Source organism: Petaurus breviceps, unplaced genomic scaffold (genome assembly GCF_028583685.1).
Source record: "Petaurus breviceps papuanus isolate PSGF00001 unplaced genomic scaffold, PetGlider_PUasm1.0 89794, whole genome shotgun sequence".
Lineage (NCBI taxonomy): Eukaryota > Metazoa > Chordata > Mammalia > Diprotodontia > Petauridae > Petaurus > Petaurus breviceps.
The window spans coordinates 77,603-93,700 of NW_027187123.1; the positions used below are offsets into that span (position 1 = coordinate 77,603).

A 16,098-nucleotide genomic window follows, 5' to 3' on the forward strand; every position below is an offset into this window, starting at 1 on the left:
CCCCCCCCCCCCCCCCCCGGGTGAAACGCACGCCGCGCTCTGAGCTGCATCCAATCAGAGCTGCAGCAGTGAGCATGTCATCCTGTTCTTCCCTAGTGATTTGCTTGCTGGCGCCATTGAGAGCAGTGCCGTGGAGGAGAGCTGAGGCAGGACAACATAAGCCCTCCCCTGAAAATAAGCCCTCTGGTGTTTTTCTTTCCAAAAAAAATAATAAGACAGTGTCTTATTATCGGGCAAACATGGTAGTAGGCCCTCAATACTGAAGGACCTGCTTTGGCTAGTGGAGAATTAGCTGCCAAACCCAGGGGTTCTGTGCATGTATTTGTTCTCACCTCCCCTCACATGCACAGGAGCTAAAAATACCCAGCCAGGAGAACAGCCTTTTATGTACAAGGGCGAGGGCGGAGGGGCTGCCTTGAAAAGCATCAGCTGTTGGAAGAGGGTCAGCCCTTAGAACCTGCCCCGTGGACTGTTAGAGCAGGCAGGGACCTCAGAGACTCCATAGTGGAGGGGGGAGGTCTCGGAGACCCCATAGTGATGGCCGGGGACCTCAGAGACTCCATAGCAGAGGGAGGGGGTCTCGGAGACCCATACCAGCGGGCGGGGGCCTCAGAGACCACCTAGCAGAGGGTGGGGACCTTGTTTGACATCTGGAGAGACCACCTGGAGGAGGGCAGGGGCCTCCAAGACCCCATAGTGGAACCCTCTCCTCAGAGCTGCCCAAACTGAGAGGGTGGCATGATACCCAGGACACCAGGAGTGAGGGTCTGAGGCAATATCTGGACCCAGGTATCCCAGCTCCCCAGTCTGGGTGGGCTTCCACAGAGTGGTACAGACATACACTTGTGGCCCAAGGGGGTACAGAGGAGAAGGGAGAGCCTCAGGGACAGGGTGGGGTTTCCATTGGACCCTGAAGGATGGGACAAGCGCCCTCCTCAGCCCCCCAACCCCATCCCTCTGACTGTGGCTGGTGCCTTTCAGGGCTGGGGAGGGGGCCAGGAGGGTCTCCCACAAGCAGTCACCTTGAAGTCGGAGAGGTCGCCAGGGGATTAGGTGGTGCCCCCTCACACTAGGACCTTGAGCAGAGGCTGAGTGACCCTTTGTCATTACTGTGGGGTGGGGGTGGGGTCCTTGATCAGAGGCAGGCTGGTCTGGAGCCCTGAGACGCCACCATCCTGTGCCTGTGCCTGGAAGCAATCGGGTCTTTGGCTGGAGAAACTGGAAAAAAGGAATAGAGGCGCCTGCTTGGTTTTCCTAAAACCCTTTCAAGGCCATCCTTCCAGCCCCAGCACATACATGCACACACACACATGCACACACTCACTCACATACACGTACACACTCACACACATGCATGCACACACATACATGCTCATGCACAATTCACTCACATGCATGTACACATACCCACTCACATACATGTACACACATACATGCACATGCTCACATGCATGCACACATTCACTCACATGCATGCACACACTCACTCACATGCATGCACACACATGCTCACGCACACTCACTTGTACCCCTACCTTCTCCTCCCCCTTCTCTTACAAAGCCATGGCTCAGTCCAGGGTCCAGCACAGGCCTAAGGGAGCTCTTTGTGATTGGGAGGAGACTCAGACCCATTTTCCGTAGGGCCTGGAGGGCTTGCTGAGCACCCAGAGATGAGAAGAACCCCCTCTTCAGCAGGGTGAGGCCTGTGGCCTGTTAGGTCCTTCCAGGGGTCCTCACCCAACCACTTCCGCCCTTGCAGGCCACCCTCCTGAGGGCTGAGCTTGTCCTGGGTGGGCAGCCCTGGGCCCTGCCTGCCTTCTGGGAGGAGATGAGGCTGAGCTACGGAAAGGGAAGGCATCAGACAGTGCCAGGGTCCCCATGGGAGGTGGCATTGCCGTCTGGTTGGATGCAGGAAGCCAGTAGGGCCTCCAGAGATGGGTGTGCCATGTTCTAGATTGAGAACAGAGGGGAACGTTTTCCAAGTGAATTCTCTTTGAGAGAGATAGAGCCCAGGGAGGTTTGGCAGGACAGGTGTCTCTGCCCTGGATTGGCTGGCTGTCTCTTGGATCTCTTGCTGTCTCTGCCCTGGGCTCTGGATCTCTGTGCTGGGCTCTCCCAACAAATTTTCCAAAGTCCCTGCAAACGGCGCTGCAGTCTCCATGGCAGTGCCCCAAGGCATGCCACCTTCTTCCTTCCCATTCACCGCCAGGCAGGACAGCCAAGGTCCCAGCTCCTCTCTCATCTGCTCCTGCCTTCTCCCTGGTGACTCTGGGCTGAGGTCGAACCTCCCTTGGCAGGCTCCTTCCTCCATGCTCTGCTTCTACAAGAGGGAGGGGGAACAGAGGTCCAGAGGCACACAGAAAAGCATCCTGGGCCCCAGAGCTCCTGACTGACCCTCCTGCTCTGCCCACCAAGGCCGAGACCTGACTGGAAGGAGGCCTCTGATGCTTGTGAACCCGAGGCAAGGGCCTGCCCTTCCTCGGGCTCAGGGCCGGGCGCCCGGAGCGTCAGAGACAGGGCAGGTGCGTCACAGCCCTCACGGCCTCTGGTGTGGCGAGTACTGTTTCTCCCAACTGACTGTAATTGAAAAGGGAGCCTCGTGGTTATCTAGAATGGCTTCTAGATAGGAAAGGAACCCGGACCTCTGGCTTCTATCCAGCATCTTGAGTGAGAGTGCACTTAGCCTCTGCTTGGGGACCTCCACGGAGGGGAAGCCTCTCCCCTTCCACTTGGGCTGGTGTCCAGCCTGTAGCAACCTGCCCATCACAAGCCCCCTTTGCTCCTCCTGTGTGTGGCAGCCTTCAGGGACTCGGGGGCCAGGACTGTCGCCCCTCCTGCTCGGGCTCCTTGGGGCTTCCTTTCTCCAGGTACCATTCCATGCCCTTCAGCCCACCTCTGTGGGGCATGACCTTGAGGCCCTTCGCTGTCTTGGCTGCCCAGAATGGGCCCCGGGACTCCTGCCAGCCTCTGACTTCATCTCCCATCTCCCACTGAGTCACTGAGCTTGTTGCCACCCTATAAGCATTAATTAAGTGCTCAGTGTATGCCTAGGGATACTGACTCATGAGTGGTTAAACAAGTCCCACGGAGATTCAGTTGTGGAGGGGCCAGGCCCCAGGGCCTGTGCTCTCAGCCCAAGACTCACGGGTTTGCTCTTTTTAAGCCTGGGCCCAGGTTTGCCCCCCACTCAGAACAGTGGCAGCTGCCCCACCTCATGCCTGGACCATTCCTCCTCCTCCTCTTCCCATCTCTGCCACTCTGCTGGGCAGGGCATCAGTCCTCAGGGTCATTTCCATTGCTGGGCCTTAGTTTTAGTGATGTGGAACATTCTTGCGTCTTTTGTGGCCTCTCCTCTCTTGGGGAATGGCCCTGGGTCTTGTTAGGGCTTGTTTGTCTCTAGATACTGGGTGCCAACCTTGTCACAGTGCTCCTCTAGCCAAGCCTCAGTGACCCAAGGTAGGCCAGAAGCGCTTCCATGCTCTGGGGCCTCAGCCAACTCTGAGTTCCTGATGTGTGACCATTTAGGACACAGGAGGGGACCCGGATTGAGGGTCAGAAGCCTAGGGGCTCATCTGGCCTGTGTTCCCCTCTGCCCTCGGGACCTGCCTGTGGCCTTACCCCTCTGGTCTTCCTTTGCCACATCTTTGGGTTAACCCGTGTCCTTTCTGGCTGACCCATCGTGATCCTGAGGCTAGCTCATTTCTGCTTTGGGGAGGGACCCGGATTCTTCCCTCCCTCTTGTGACTGACAGTAGCAGCAGCCTCCTGGCACTTGGATAGGACAGCCCTTGTGTTCGGAGGGGAAGAAGAGACCCCAGATCCTTGTGGTTGTCCTGTCATTGGAAGGAGGCTGCCCTGTCCTGCCTGCCCCTGTGCCCTGACCCTCTCTGGAGGGCTTCTGGGTAGGGGCCAGGTTGGGCGCTCAGGGCTCCACCCCTCCCCAGAGAGTTCCCATACCTTCCCCCTGCTCAGTGGCCAAAGAGTCATCCTCTGCCCCTCCCCACCAGCTGGGCCCTTCTCCCCTTGTCCTCTGGGTACATCCTTAGGAGGGAGGGGACCCTGGGGAGCAGGTTGCTTTTATGGTCTCAGGCCAGGTGTTCTGGCTTCCTCACTCCCAGGTCTGGGCCCCACTAGCAAGGAAGACTTAGCTGGGCCTGGGCATCATTCTTAACCTTCGGTCTTCATCAGGACCCCTAGGGAGTTGAGGAAGGCAGGAAGACAGGGAAGGAATTCCGAGGCTCAGGGCTCATGACCCCCAGACAGCCATGTAGCTTTAGTGAGCCCCTCGCTGCCCATGCCCTGGCCACATGCCTGGCCCTGCCCAGAGTCCCTTCCTCCTCCCTTCCCTCTAGGCCCCCAGGAGGAGGGGGGAGGCAGTTTGTAGGTGTGATTCACTTCATCTGTCCGGGCCATTGCCCTCCCTCCAGAGTAACTCCATAGAAAACTCCCTCAAACAGCCAAGCCCCCCTGAAGGAAGTCAGTGCTTTTGTTTCTTTACAGAAACACCTGCAGAGGCCTGCTGCAGACCCAGACTCTTCCCTGGCAGCCCCTGCTGCTGCCAGCTTCTGGAGGGCTGGCCTTGAGGGCAGTGGGTGTCAGAAATCACTTTGCTTTTGTTCAGTGGGCAAGGAGCCCGAGACCCCTCCCCAGGCCCAGCCTTTGACTTCTTCTGCTCCCAGAGCCTGGCACATTTCTGCCGCCCGAAGCCAGAGGAGGCCTTGAGACAGACAGCTTGTGCCAGGAGCCAGACTCTCAAATGGAGCGAGGCTAATGCATCCCTCTTCCACAGGATGGCCTTCACACACTGGGACACACACATCCAGGGAAAGCATCTCCAGTGTGTGTCATGGCCTCAGGCAAGGCCTTCGCACTTCTGGTTGTCCTCTGGATGCCCCTGTTTGTCCCAGTCCTGCTTAAACTGCCTTTGATTTAGGCTTCACCATTCCAGTATTTGGGAGGTTCTAGAGGCCTCAGCCTCAGCCAAAGTCCATGGGACCATTATCACCTGCTTCCTCTTTCAGGGACAGGGAGGTTATCTGAGGGCCACTAGGGGGTCTCTTACTTATGCTCCCTTTGGGGAATCAGCTCCCTGCTGGTTGCTTTTGTCCATTCTTTAGAAGGCAGAGAAAACCCAAGAACACAGAAAATCAAAGAACGATGTTGACTGGGCCCTGCCCTGGCAGGCTGAGGGGGCCCAACTTCCCATCTCTCCCTTGCCCCAGGCTGGCCCACCCTGCCTCTGCTCCTTCCTGAGTCACAGCACGCCTGCTTCTGTGTGCTATAGACCATGCCACCCACGGGCATTCATCCTCTGCTCCCGGCCCTTGCGTTCATCTTCTGTCCCAATCTTTTGGAAGTTGGTCAGGGAGCTCCCTATGCAGCCACATTCATGGTTCTTGGTTTTCTTCCTTTTTGTAAACATCTCCATTTATCCCTCTAGAATTTTCTCATCCCTCCACACAGGCTGACTCCCATATAGAACAGGGGTCAAATCCCCTGCCCCTGCTTTTGTAGGGTGGGAAGGAGGCAGCTAAGAGTGGTTCCTGTATTTGCAAGTCAAGTTTTATTGTGTTTGAAAATGTTCAGACTTTCTTAGCTTCCAGACTGTCCAGTTAGTCAACCCTTGCTATGGAATAGAGAGGATTTCTCCATGGGGCTATCCTAGAACCCTCTGAGATGAAGCCGCCCTCTCTAGATCTAGGATGTGGGCTGGACCAGGCCCAGATTTCCTCTCCTTGTTCGTCACATGCCCTGGGAGGAAGCAGTCGCTTCCCCTCACAAGTTCCTAGGCCAAAGCGCTCTCTGTTAGTGAGAGTCGGGCCCAGTACTGGATTCTTCCCCCTTGTTGGCTCCTCTGTCTTTTAGAGAATGGAATTTTCATGAAGGCAGATAAAAAAGTTCTTAGTTCCTCTGCTTTTCACATAGAGGGTTGTAGCAGCAAGCACCCCAGCATCCCCAGGGTGACTGCTAACACAGGTTCTTAGATCTGCTTTTTAAAGGAAAGCAACTCAAAATGGGTTCACAATCTTGCTTTAATCAAACCTATGTCATTTACCTAGTTCAGGGGAAAAAGGTCAGCAGCCTGAACTTCAGAGAATAAAAACAAAATACAAACAGACAACAAATACAGACAGAGACACAGACCAGCAGACAGGCTTCCAGCTGTCTGACCATTACATCCATACCTAGGCAGTTACCAGAGAGAAGCACCAACATCTGGGTTTTCAAAGCCAGGGCTCAACGGCTGCCCAGAGTCTCATCTGGCCGCATCACACAACTCTTCCCAAAGTGAGCCCCAAAGCCAAGCCTCACATCAGGGCATATGTAGCCTTCTCCTGGGTCAGAGGATGTCATAACCCTCCTGATCCACTGCCCAATCACAGAGCACCAAGGCGTGGGCATTCCTGAAAGAACGGGCCTCCCACCATAGGCTCCAGGTGACAACATTCAGCCTATTGGAGGCAGAGGATATTTTCAAATTAGGGAGGGTTCTCAGAGTCACTTAAGCCTATCAAAGGGCCAAGGGTCAGGGAAGATCTTCAGATTCCCATTCCCACAACAAGGGACCATCAGCAGCCACGTGGCCAGCTGAAGTTCCTCATGCTGAGCAGGATGCCCATGGATGCCAGACGGTGGCATCCATTACCCTTGAGCCTTATGGCAGTCGTCTGAGGGCTGCAGGAATAGTGCCCATTTTAAGGATGAGGAAACTGAGGTTCTGAGAGATCAAGTGATTCCTGAATTGTCACTTAGACCCCCTCAGTGTGGAGACAAGACCCAAACTCGGGTCTTCCCTGACTCCACAGTCACATACTCTCCTCCCCAGCTCAGTCTTCCTGGTGCTGTGGGCCGAGGATCAGGAACCTTGGGTTCTGGCTTGACTTTTGTTCACAAACCTTGTGACAAAGTCTTTTCCTCTCTGTGGCACTCAGTTTTCCCATTTGGAAAATGAGAGATTTGGTCCCTGCCCCTCCCACTTCTGACAATTCATGTTCTATGTACTGTGCCCAGCTCCCCTCCCCCAATCAATTAATCAATCAAGAAACATTTATTAAATACCTACCAGGTGTCAGGTTAAGGACTGGAGATACAAAAAGGGACAAAAGATAGGCCCTGCCCTTCGTCTGACAGAGAGACATGCAAACCACTATGCAGGAAAAGACAAAATAAAGAGGAAATAATGAAGAGAGGGAAGGCTTCCTGTCAGAAGTGTCACACACACATCACCTCCATCTCTGCCTTTCTGACTCTCGCCCTCAAGGTCTGTGCTTAGCCTTGGCCTTGCCACCCTTGCCAGGGCAGATCCTAGAGCCTGTGAATGGCCAATGTCCTCTGTGGGCACTGTGGCTCCATGCCCAGAACCCTGCTAGCCTCTGTCTCCTGTTTCAGACGCCCAGGGCTCCTTGGGTTGACCCCAAGTCTGCCTTTAGAGGCTTCCCTCATGTGTTTGTTCCTGGGCAGTGAGCTTTCTGTCATCAGCTGAGCGTGGTGCCCTGTTCCCCCGCCATCAGCCGGCCTGGGTTCTGCAGCTTGGAGCCCCTCCAGGGCCATCAGCTGGCCTGGGTTCTGGAGCTCGGCTCCCCTGACTTCCTGTGCTGACAGGTCGCTTGGTCCTTCCAAAGTTAAGGCCATTGCTCAGTCTCCTGGATGGGGTGGCAGCAGGCCAGCCCTTGGGTCTTGTGTCTCCACACTGGCCCTTGAGCCTCCCTGAACCTGTTTTTTCTGCCTCAGTCACTCTCACTTCAGCCCCTGCTGAAGAGGCTGCATTTCCCTTTCTGGTTTCCCACCTGTTGCCTTTCTCTGGTCAGAACCTGCCTGGAAACACCCCCTGAGCCTGCTGGTGTGACCGAAGGCATGTCACTGCCTCAGAGCCCAGGTTTCCTCCTCTGGAAAGTGGGGATAATTATCTTTGTAGTAAGAAGTTTTCCGTGACCTTGTGAGGAAAGGACATGATAAACCTTGCAGCTCCAGGGAAAATGAGCATGCATCCGTTCGTCTTTCAGGGAGACCCAACGGCCTTGCTTTGGAGTGGACGTCTTTGGAAAACGAGGGGCTGGTGCTTAGGAGACCCTGGGCTCAGAGTGAGTGGGCCTGAGTACATGTGGGGTCCAGCTCCCCGAGGAGAGAGGAGGCCAGGTGGGAAGGGAGGCTGTGTACAGAGGTTGTGACCCCTCGAGGACAGAACCAGAGACAGGGCTTTGTGAAGGTGGGCCGTTGATTCCCGAAGGAAGGTCGGGCACCCAAGAAAGCCTGTTTCTCCCTCTCCAGGTCCTGCTGATGCTGGGGTCATCTCACTGGAGGAAAGCAGTGGATGGGTGGGTAAAGGGCTGCCCTCCTGCGCCAGGACAGGTCAGCGTTCTGCCTGGAGAGGAGCTGAACCTTGGCCGCACTGAGACTAGAGAGGGAGGGTCTATAACTATCTGAAGGAGGGCATTTCTGAAATAGAAACTAGAAGGGAAGGAGGGGGAGAGGGGGAGAGAGAGAATTCCATTTAAAGTAACAATCAGAGACAGTGACTCTGACACTTAGTTCCCTAATCTTTCTGCAGGGAGAGGCAGGGCCCAGCTCTGTGGTTCCCAAGCAGAGAATGGTGGCTCAGGGTGGGCTCCATTCTCGTGGGCAGCAAGGCCTCCAGGCCCCCAGAATCCCAGAGCAGGGAGGCACCAGGGAGGCCTGGCCAAATGTTCCTCTACAGAGTGCAGAGGCACAGAACAAGGCCATTTTCATACCAGTGAAGGAGGACCTAAATGAATGGAGAGACAGTCACTGGTCATGCCTAGACTGTGCCAGTCTCATGAAAATATTACCTGTTTCAAACTGTGCCAATCAAATGACCAAGCTGACACCTCATGGAATGTGAAAGGATAACAAAATTAATATGGAAGGAGGAAAAGTACAAAAAATCTAATTGTCACTAATCATTGATTAAGCACCTACTGTGCCAGGCAAAGGTCAGGCCCTGCCCTCCAGGAGGTGCCTCCCCACAGCCCCACATGAATGAGCCACCGATCTGGGGTCTATGAACAATGACAACAGTGCCGGCTCCGGCATCGCCAGCCATCTGAGGCCTTAGGATGGCCTGGCCAAGCACAGCTTAGAAGCAGAAGAGCCTTGCCTGGGGACCGGCATGGCCATGGTCCCTGGACAGCAGCTCCCACCCTGCCGTCAGGCGTGCCAGGCGGAGCGGGAGGGATGACTGTCTGCCTCAGAATCACGTAGAACCTCACGACCCACTGGATCCCCAGAGCTCTTGCATGGGAGAGGGACTGGCCGTGGGCTGCTCTGGGGGGGAGACTCTCCCTCCCCGGAGGCCTTCAGGCCAAGGCTGGATGCCCACTTCCAGGACCAGCTCCAAGAGTCCTCCTGCACCCACGCCAGGCTGGAAGATCTGTGAGGGCCGGTCTGAGTCATCCAGTGTGCCACATGGGCTCGGCACACAGGGGGTATTCCATCTCTCCTCTAGCCAGAGTGAGAACATGGCTCCCCTTGCCCTTCAGGACCTGGTCCCCCACCTCTCCATCTGACCCCATCAGCACGCATGTGGAGTGCTGTGCATGGTCTGGACTTTACAAGGGAGTCGTGGTCAGGAAGGCTGGACAGAGCCTTTGCTCACCGTGCCAATAGAGGTCCTTCCATTTCATCGTAAAAGCAATAGGGAGCCAGGGAACATCCTAGGGGGAGGGCTGCCAGGTCTGGCCTGCGCCTGGAGGACGGAGACACTGTCTGAGGCAGAGAGACCAGGTACAAGGCTCCTGCAGTGCTGCGGATGTCCTGGCCTCAGGGCCTGAACTAGGAGTGGCTCTGGCAGTGGTTCAGTGGGTGCTTGGGATGGACCTAAGGTCAGGAAGACCCAAGCGTAAACCCAGACACTGCCAGCTCCTGACTCTGTGACCTTGGACGAGTCCCTTAACATTTGGGTCTCAGTTTCCTCATCTGTACTACCGAGTGTGTGAGAGGTACTGTGAAGGCAGTCAGGTCTGGCCGTGGGCTGGGTGCTCAGCGTGAGGCCAGGCCCAGGGAGGTGCTGGCACACACTTGTTGGGCGCAGTGTTTTGTCCGTTCACGCACCTTCATCTTCCCCCAGGACAGCTGTGTGTTCCCACGACTCTTCTTGGCCCCCAGTAGGACCATGTAGGACCTTGGACCACAGTAGGACCGTGCTCCCCTATGGCCTGTGCCCAGTGAGCCTCTCGCCGCCGCTTCTCTCCAGACACAAACAGGTGGAAGCCGCGTCCGTGCAGGACTCTGTCCTTGAGGGGAGACCGTGTGTTTGTGAAGCCTACTATGTGCCAGGCTCTACAAAGAGCCAGAAGGCAGGCCCTGCCCTCCAGGAGCTAACAATCCAAGGATGGAACAGTGTGTAGACAAGAGTGCACAAAAAAGCTGTTTACAGGATAAATAAGAAATAGGAATGAGAGGGAAGGCTGGGGATGAGGAGGGGGAGCCTCCCTGTAGCTGATGAGGTCAGTGGTCTAGCAGAGGATGGGGGGCCTTCCAGGCTAGGGGCCAGGGAGGGAGGGGCGAGATGGGAGAAGATGGGACAGTGCTAGGGCTCCTGGAGGCTGAAGAGGGGCGACAGGGTCAGACCTGACCCTATCGGGGCTTTGGAGGCTGCACGAAGGATAGAGGCTTGAGATGAGCAGTTACTGAGATGGTCCAGGTGTGAGGAGATGAGGGTCTGTGCCAGGCTGGAGGCAGGGGCAGAGCAGAGGAGGGGACGTATGTGAAAGATGGTGCAGGGGTGAAAGCCACAGGTCTTGGTGCCATCTTGGATCTGAGGGTGAGGGAGAGTGAAGAGCCCAGGATGATGCCCAGGTTGGGGTCTGAGGGGCAGGGAGGATAGGGTGCCCTCTGCAGGATGGGGTAGAATTTAGGAGTAAGATCATGAGTTTGGCTTTGGACAGAACAAGTCTAAGATGTCTACTGGACATCTGGTTGTGAGAGATCAGAGCTCAGCAAAGAGACTGGGGCAGGAAAGGGTGACTTGGGAATCATGAGTGTAAAAGATGCTGCCGACATCCATGGGGGCTGATGAGGCCACCCAGTGAGGGAGATTAGAGGGAGAAGAGAAGGGGGCCCAGGACAGGACCCTGGAGAAGAATCTGGGTAAGGAGATGCAGAGGGAGCGGTCAGAGAGGGAGGAGGAGAGGCTGGAGGGGGTGCTCTGAAAACCTGGAGAGGAGAGAGTGACCGGCAGCAGCAGAGGCTGCAGAGAGGCCAAGGACAGTGAAGAGTGAGAGAAGGCCGTTGGATCTGGCCGCTCACAGATCATTGGTCACTTGGGGGAGACATTTTGGTAGGATGATGAGGTCGGAAGCTAGATCATCAGGGGTCAAGGAGTGTGGAGTGTGGAGGCCCCTGTGTTCGGCAGCCTCTCGAGGATTTGGCTACAAAGGGCAGAAGAGATACAGGAGGCTGGTTAGTGGGGATGGAAGGGGCCAAGGGAGGGTTCTGGGGGCTGGGTGAGACTTGGCCATGTTTGTGGGCAGAAGGGAAGGAACAAGTAGAGGGGGAGAGATGGAAGAAGCCTCAGAGTGGGGACGACAGAGGCAGCGGTCTGCTGGGGGAGACAGGGCGGAAGGGGAGCAGTTTTGCAGGCCTTGGCCTAATCATGGGGAACCGGTGGTAGAGGCGTCTGGGAGAAGAGGGAGGAAACTGGCAGCAGCTGGTGTGTGTGTGTGTGGGGGGGCAGGGAGCACTGCCCTCAGAGAGGCCACTCTGTTTGTGGTTATGTAGTCACAACAGTGAATAGACTCTCACCTGGGCCTTGGGGGAAGAACACTGAGGCTACCCATCCCCTGTGGTCTCCAGAAGGAACGGGGAGCCACTTGGAGTTTTATGCTGGTCTCCTCCAAGAAGAAGCCAGGAGGGCCAGGTTCTGGTCTCAGATCTGCTTCTGACGGTCTGGGTCACCTTGGGCGTGTCCCTTCTCCCCGTGGCTCCAGTTTCCCTCTTGTGCTGCATTTAATGGTCTAGCTTTCTCAAGATCTCACATACCATGTTCTTTGATCTAAGGGCCTTCCTGGTAACTTCCACACTCTCTGTTCTAAGACCCCCTGGCTTTGACTTTCCATGTTCCATGCTCTAGAGCTCCCATGTTCTAGGTGCCTGGGCCTCTTTAGCAGTCTTTGGGGTGGCCACTGCCGAAGGGGGCCTGTGTGACCTGAGCCCCCTGGGCCAGGGAGCATGGGGAGAGGCTGAGCGCCGACATTCAGAGCATGTCCGGAAACATTCTTTAAGGGGAGTTTTCAGGAACCCAGAAACCCTGTGGCCACATCCTCTGACACAGGGCACAGACAGGCAGGCTCTCTCCTTTGGCAGACCTCCAAAGCCAATGTCTATACCGCAGGCCAGTCCGGTGTGGATAAGGAAACCACAGCCATGTTGAGAGTGGGACCCAGAGTCCTGGGGCTGGCTCGGTACCTTCCTTGGCTGTCGCTGGGCCGTTTCCCCAGCTGTGGGGCATCCTTCCCGGTGGGAATCACTCAGATCTGGGCCCTGTTCCCGGGGGTCCCAGCTGGCCGGCCCACCCTGGGGCAGGCAGCAGAGCTGGGCTTGGGGTGGACAGCCTCCAGCCTTCCTCCGGCACTCACCAGCTTCTCTCCACTTGGCAGCTGGCCGGAGGCGTGATCCTCGGGGTGGCCCTATGGCTCCGCCATGACTCCCAGACCACCAGCATCCTGCACCTGAACCTTGATGACAAGCCTGCACCCAGCACCTTCTACGTGGGTGAGTGGGGCCCTGGCTGGGGTGAGGGGCTGACAGAGCCCGCTTTGGCCCCCCCCCCCCCCCCCCCCTGGCCCCAGATCTCAGCTCTGCCCTCAGGAACTCGAGGGGCAGGCTTGGATCCTGCCTGCTCTGGGAGGTCTCCCCTTCTGGAAATGGGAGGAAGGAGCCCTGTGGTGGTGAAGGTGGGGAGGGGTGCTGCAGAAACGTGCCTGCTGCTGGAGGGGTCCTGAGCTGGGTCTGGGGAGAAGGGAGCGCGGCAGTGGGGAGCCCCAGGAAAGGCCAGAGGAAGAGTGGAGGGAGGCTCAGGCCTGTTGTCCTGCTTCCCAGGTCACAAATGCCTGGGTGACCTCCCAGCCCCATCGTCCCGAGGCTGGCGGGCCGGGGTGCTGCCTTCATGCAGCCACTCTTGCCTCTGGCCTCTTTCCCAGCCCCACTTTTAGGTCTCTACTGTCTTGTTTACAGGGGAGCGTGTCTGTGAGGAGGGAGGCAGGGCTGTGGGTGGGCTCTGCACCTTGGGGAGGGCACAGAGCCCTGGGGAGGCCTGGTGCTGCTTCACTGTACCTGGCCTGGAGGGAGGGAGCAGGGCCGCCGAAGGAAGAGGCAGCCCAGAGGGAGGAGCCAGGCCGAGTCACATCCTGCGGGGCCCCAGGGGTGCCTAACCCAGCCCCTCCACGCCTTCCCTCTCCCAGGGCCTTATTTGGCCTCCGGGCTGCTCCAAGACAGCAGCTGCTGGGGGCGGGGGAGCCCCTGGGACGCTCAGCCCCAGTAGGCTAATAGCCAGGGCTGGGGGCCGGGCAGCGGGGGCTTCTCTGATGGCCTCTGCCCTTTGCTTTTGGGGTACCCGGAACAGGGTGGCAGAGGACCAGAGCGCAGGTCCTAATGCTTGCTAGCTGTGTGACCTTGGGCAGACCCCACACTGTCCTGAGCCCACTGGGCTCCCGTGGGCCCCGTGACTGTGACAGGAGACATCTGGGTCCTCAAGCCCCTCGGCTCTGTTTTCTCCTTATATAGCCATGGTAAAGGAGGTGGCAGCTGCTGTGTGTCTGCCGCCAGAGGAGAGGCTTACTGAGTTCTGTTAGGGGCTGGCCCGGCCCACCGAACTCTCCAGCCACCCGCCACAGAAGGCCGACAGCCCTGGGTCCCAGGGAGGGGGCATTCCCTGCCTGCTGTGCAGGGGAGACCCTGCTCCCTGCTTCCTGTGGGCAGCCAGCAGGCACCTTGGCTGGCACCGCATCCCCCGCTGGCACCACGGCCCTCCTCTGGCACAGGCCTCTCGGCTCCCTTCAGAGGCAGTCAGTATTTGTGTCTGGGCATACCTCAGGCCCCCATCCTGCCCCCTGAAGCTGCCCCTTCTCAGTGCCCCTCCTAAGGCCATGGGCCCCCCATCCCCACCAGGGTTATGTTGGGGAGGAGGGATTCCTTCTTTTCCCCCAGCTCTGAAGAGCCTCACATGGATCCTTAGAGTCTGGTCTGACATTCCCTCAGTCCTAGCTGGTGGCCACACCTCGCTCAGGCTGTCAGCCCACATCTGTGCACCATGTAGACATGGTTCTTTCAGCCCCCTGGGTTTGTAGGGGATGACACAGCTACCTGAACCCATGATGCCCCTGCCCCTGGTGTGCCAGAGCAGAAGGGAGGGGAGGTGCCCCTGCCCCCTGCTGTGCCAGAGCAGAGGGGAGGGGAGGTGCCCCTGCCTCCTGATGAGCCAGAGCAGAGGGGAGGAGAGCTCTTGCTTTCGTGGGGCCCTGGGCAGGCCCTGGCTTTCTGAGCAGACCCCAGGGAGGGGGCTGTTGCCAAGAAGAGGTAGCATGGCTGGTGGTGGGAAGTCCCATGGAGCCTCACAGAGGGTGAGGACTCCCTTCACACCTGTTCCCTTGGCACTAGGCGGCAGCTGGTGCAGGCCTGCCCATTGTGCCCGTGCCCGCCTTCAGGACTAGGCTTTCCCTTGTCTGTACAGTTGTGGCCTGAGGTATGCCAAGGCCACCCCCCCCAATAACCTCTCCTGGGGGCCCATAGCCAGCCATGACGTTGCCAGTCTGAGCCGCGGTGAGGAGACCGCGGGGTTGTTTATGAGGCATTTTATAGACCTCTTCTCACGGCTCCCGACCGCCCTGGGCCGCCAGAACAATTACCCTGGGCCAGGCCTGTCTGGGATGCCCTTCCACTGCCAATGTGCAGCTGCCCCCCCCACCCTGCAGCCTCTAACCCACAAGGGGGTCCTGTGCAGGGAGGGGGCCATGCAGCAGGGTTACCTGCCGGCTTCCCTGGCCAGGGTGGAGAGGAGAGCCAGTGAAAACCAGAGTGTAGACAGCTTGTCCAAGGCGGGGGAGACAGGAGGGTCCAGAGGCTCTGGTTGTTGTTAAGGATGGGGTGAGAGGGCATCGGGGAAGGGGTCCGTGCCGAGGGAGAGATGGAAGAGAAGAGAGTGGGGGTGACGGTGAGGGAGGAGAGACTCGGTGTGTGTGCGTGGCCGGGGCCCATGCTTCCAGCGAAGTGAGGCTTGTAGGCCTGGTCAGGGACACCACCTGTCTCCACCTTTGCCTGGTAAAGAATGGGGAGCTGTCCTCAGCAGCAGGTGCTGGGAGAGGCCGGGCGGGTGGACTGCCTTCCTTCGGGCCAGGATGTCGTGGTGGATGGGAGCAGCCCAGGGGTGGGTGGCAGTCGGCTGCGGCTGGGCTGGACACGGAGATCTGGGGGACGGGACGGGGGTGTAGTGGACCTTGTCACCAGGGACACACATGCTGTTGCTGCTCCTGGAGTCCAGACCCTGCTTCAGGAGAGGCGGGCCAGGACTGGGGGCCATGGTGGTTACAACCCCACCAGGGCCCTTCTGCTTTGGCGGAGTCCCATAACCCCCTGGCCAGTGGGGCGGGCCCAGACTCCCGGGCCTGGTATCCACTGCAGGTAGCCTTGGGGTCATGGAATCTGAGTATGGGAGGGGCCCTTGGAGCGGGCAGGAGCAGGCAGGGGCTTGCCCAGTTCCCAGCAGGAGCCCAGATCATGGCTGCAGCTGGGGGGCCTCAGTGCTCCCAGAGACAGGACAATGGACTGATTGTGCTGGCCTGGAAAGCTGAGCGAGGGCCCAGCCCCTTAGGGAGCACCATGGCCACGGCCTCCCGCCCTGGTCCTCCTGGGATCCCTGAGCTAGACCCAGAGGGGCTGGCCCTTCAAGGGCCCCCTCCTTCAACAGAGGAGGAAACTGAGGCAAAGGGCATGCAGACAGTATCTGAAGCAGGACTGGAACTCAGGTCTTCCTGAGTCCGCACCTAGCGCTCCCTGAATCTCCACCATCCCCTTCTGTTTGACCGTCTCTTTGTCTGTCTCTGTCTCTCTCATCTTTGTCTCTTGTGTGTGTCTGTCTCTGTCTCTC

At 57.9% G+C, this 16,098-nt stretch overlaps 1 protein-coding gene across 1 annotated transcript in view; it reads left to right on the forward strand.

Moving 5' to 3' along the window:
* CD81 (CD81 molecule) overlaps positions 1-16,098 on the forward strand; it is a 32,062-nt gene that overhangs the window by 6,734 nt on the left and 9,230 nt on the right. Inside the window, exon 2 of the mRNA XM_069107293.1 lies at positions 12,614-12,728. Within this exon, the coding sequence (XP_068963394.1) occupies positions 12,614-12,728 (115 nt within the window). The remainder of the gene's footprint in view (positions 1-12,613; positions 12,729-16,098) is intronic.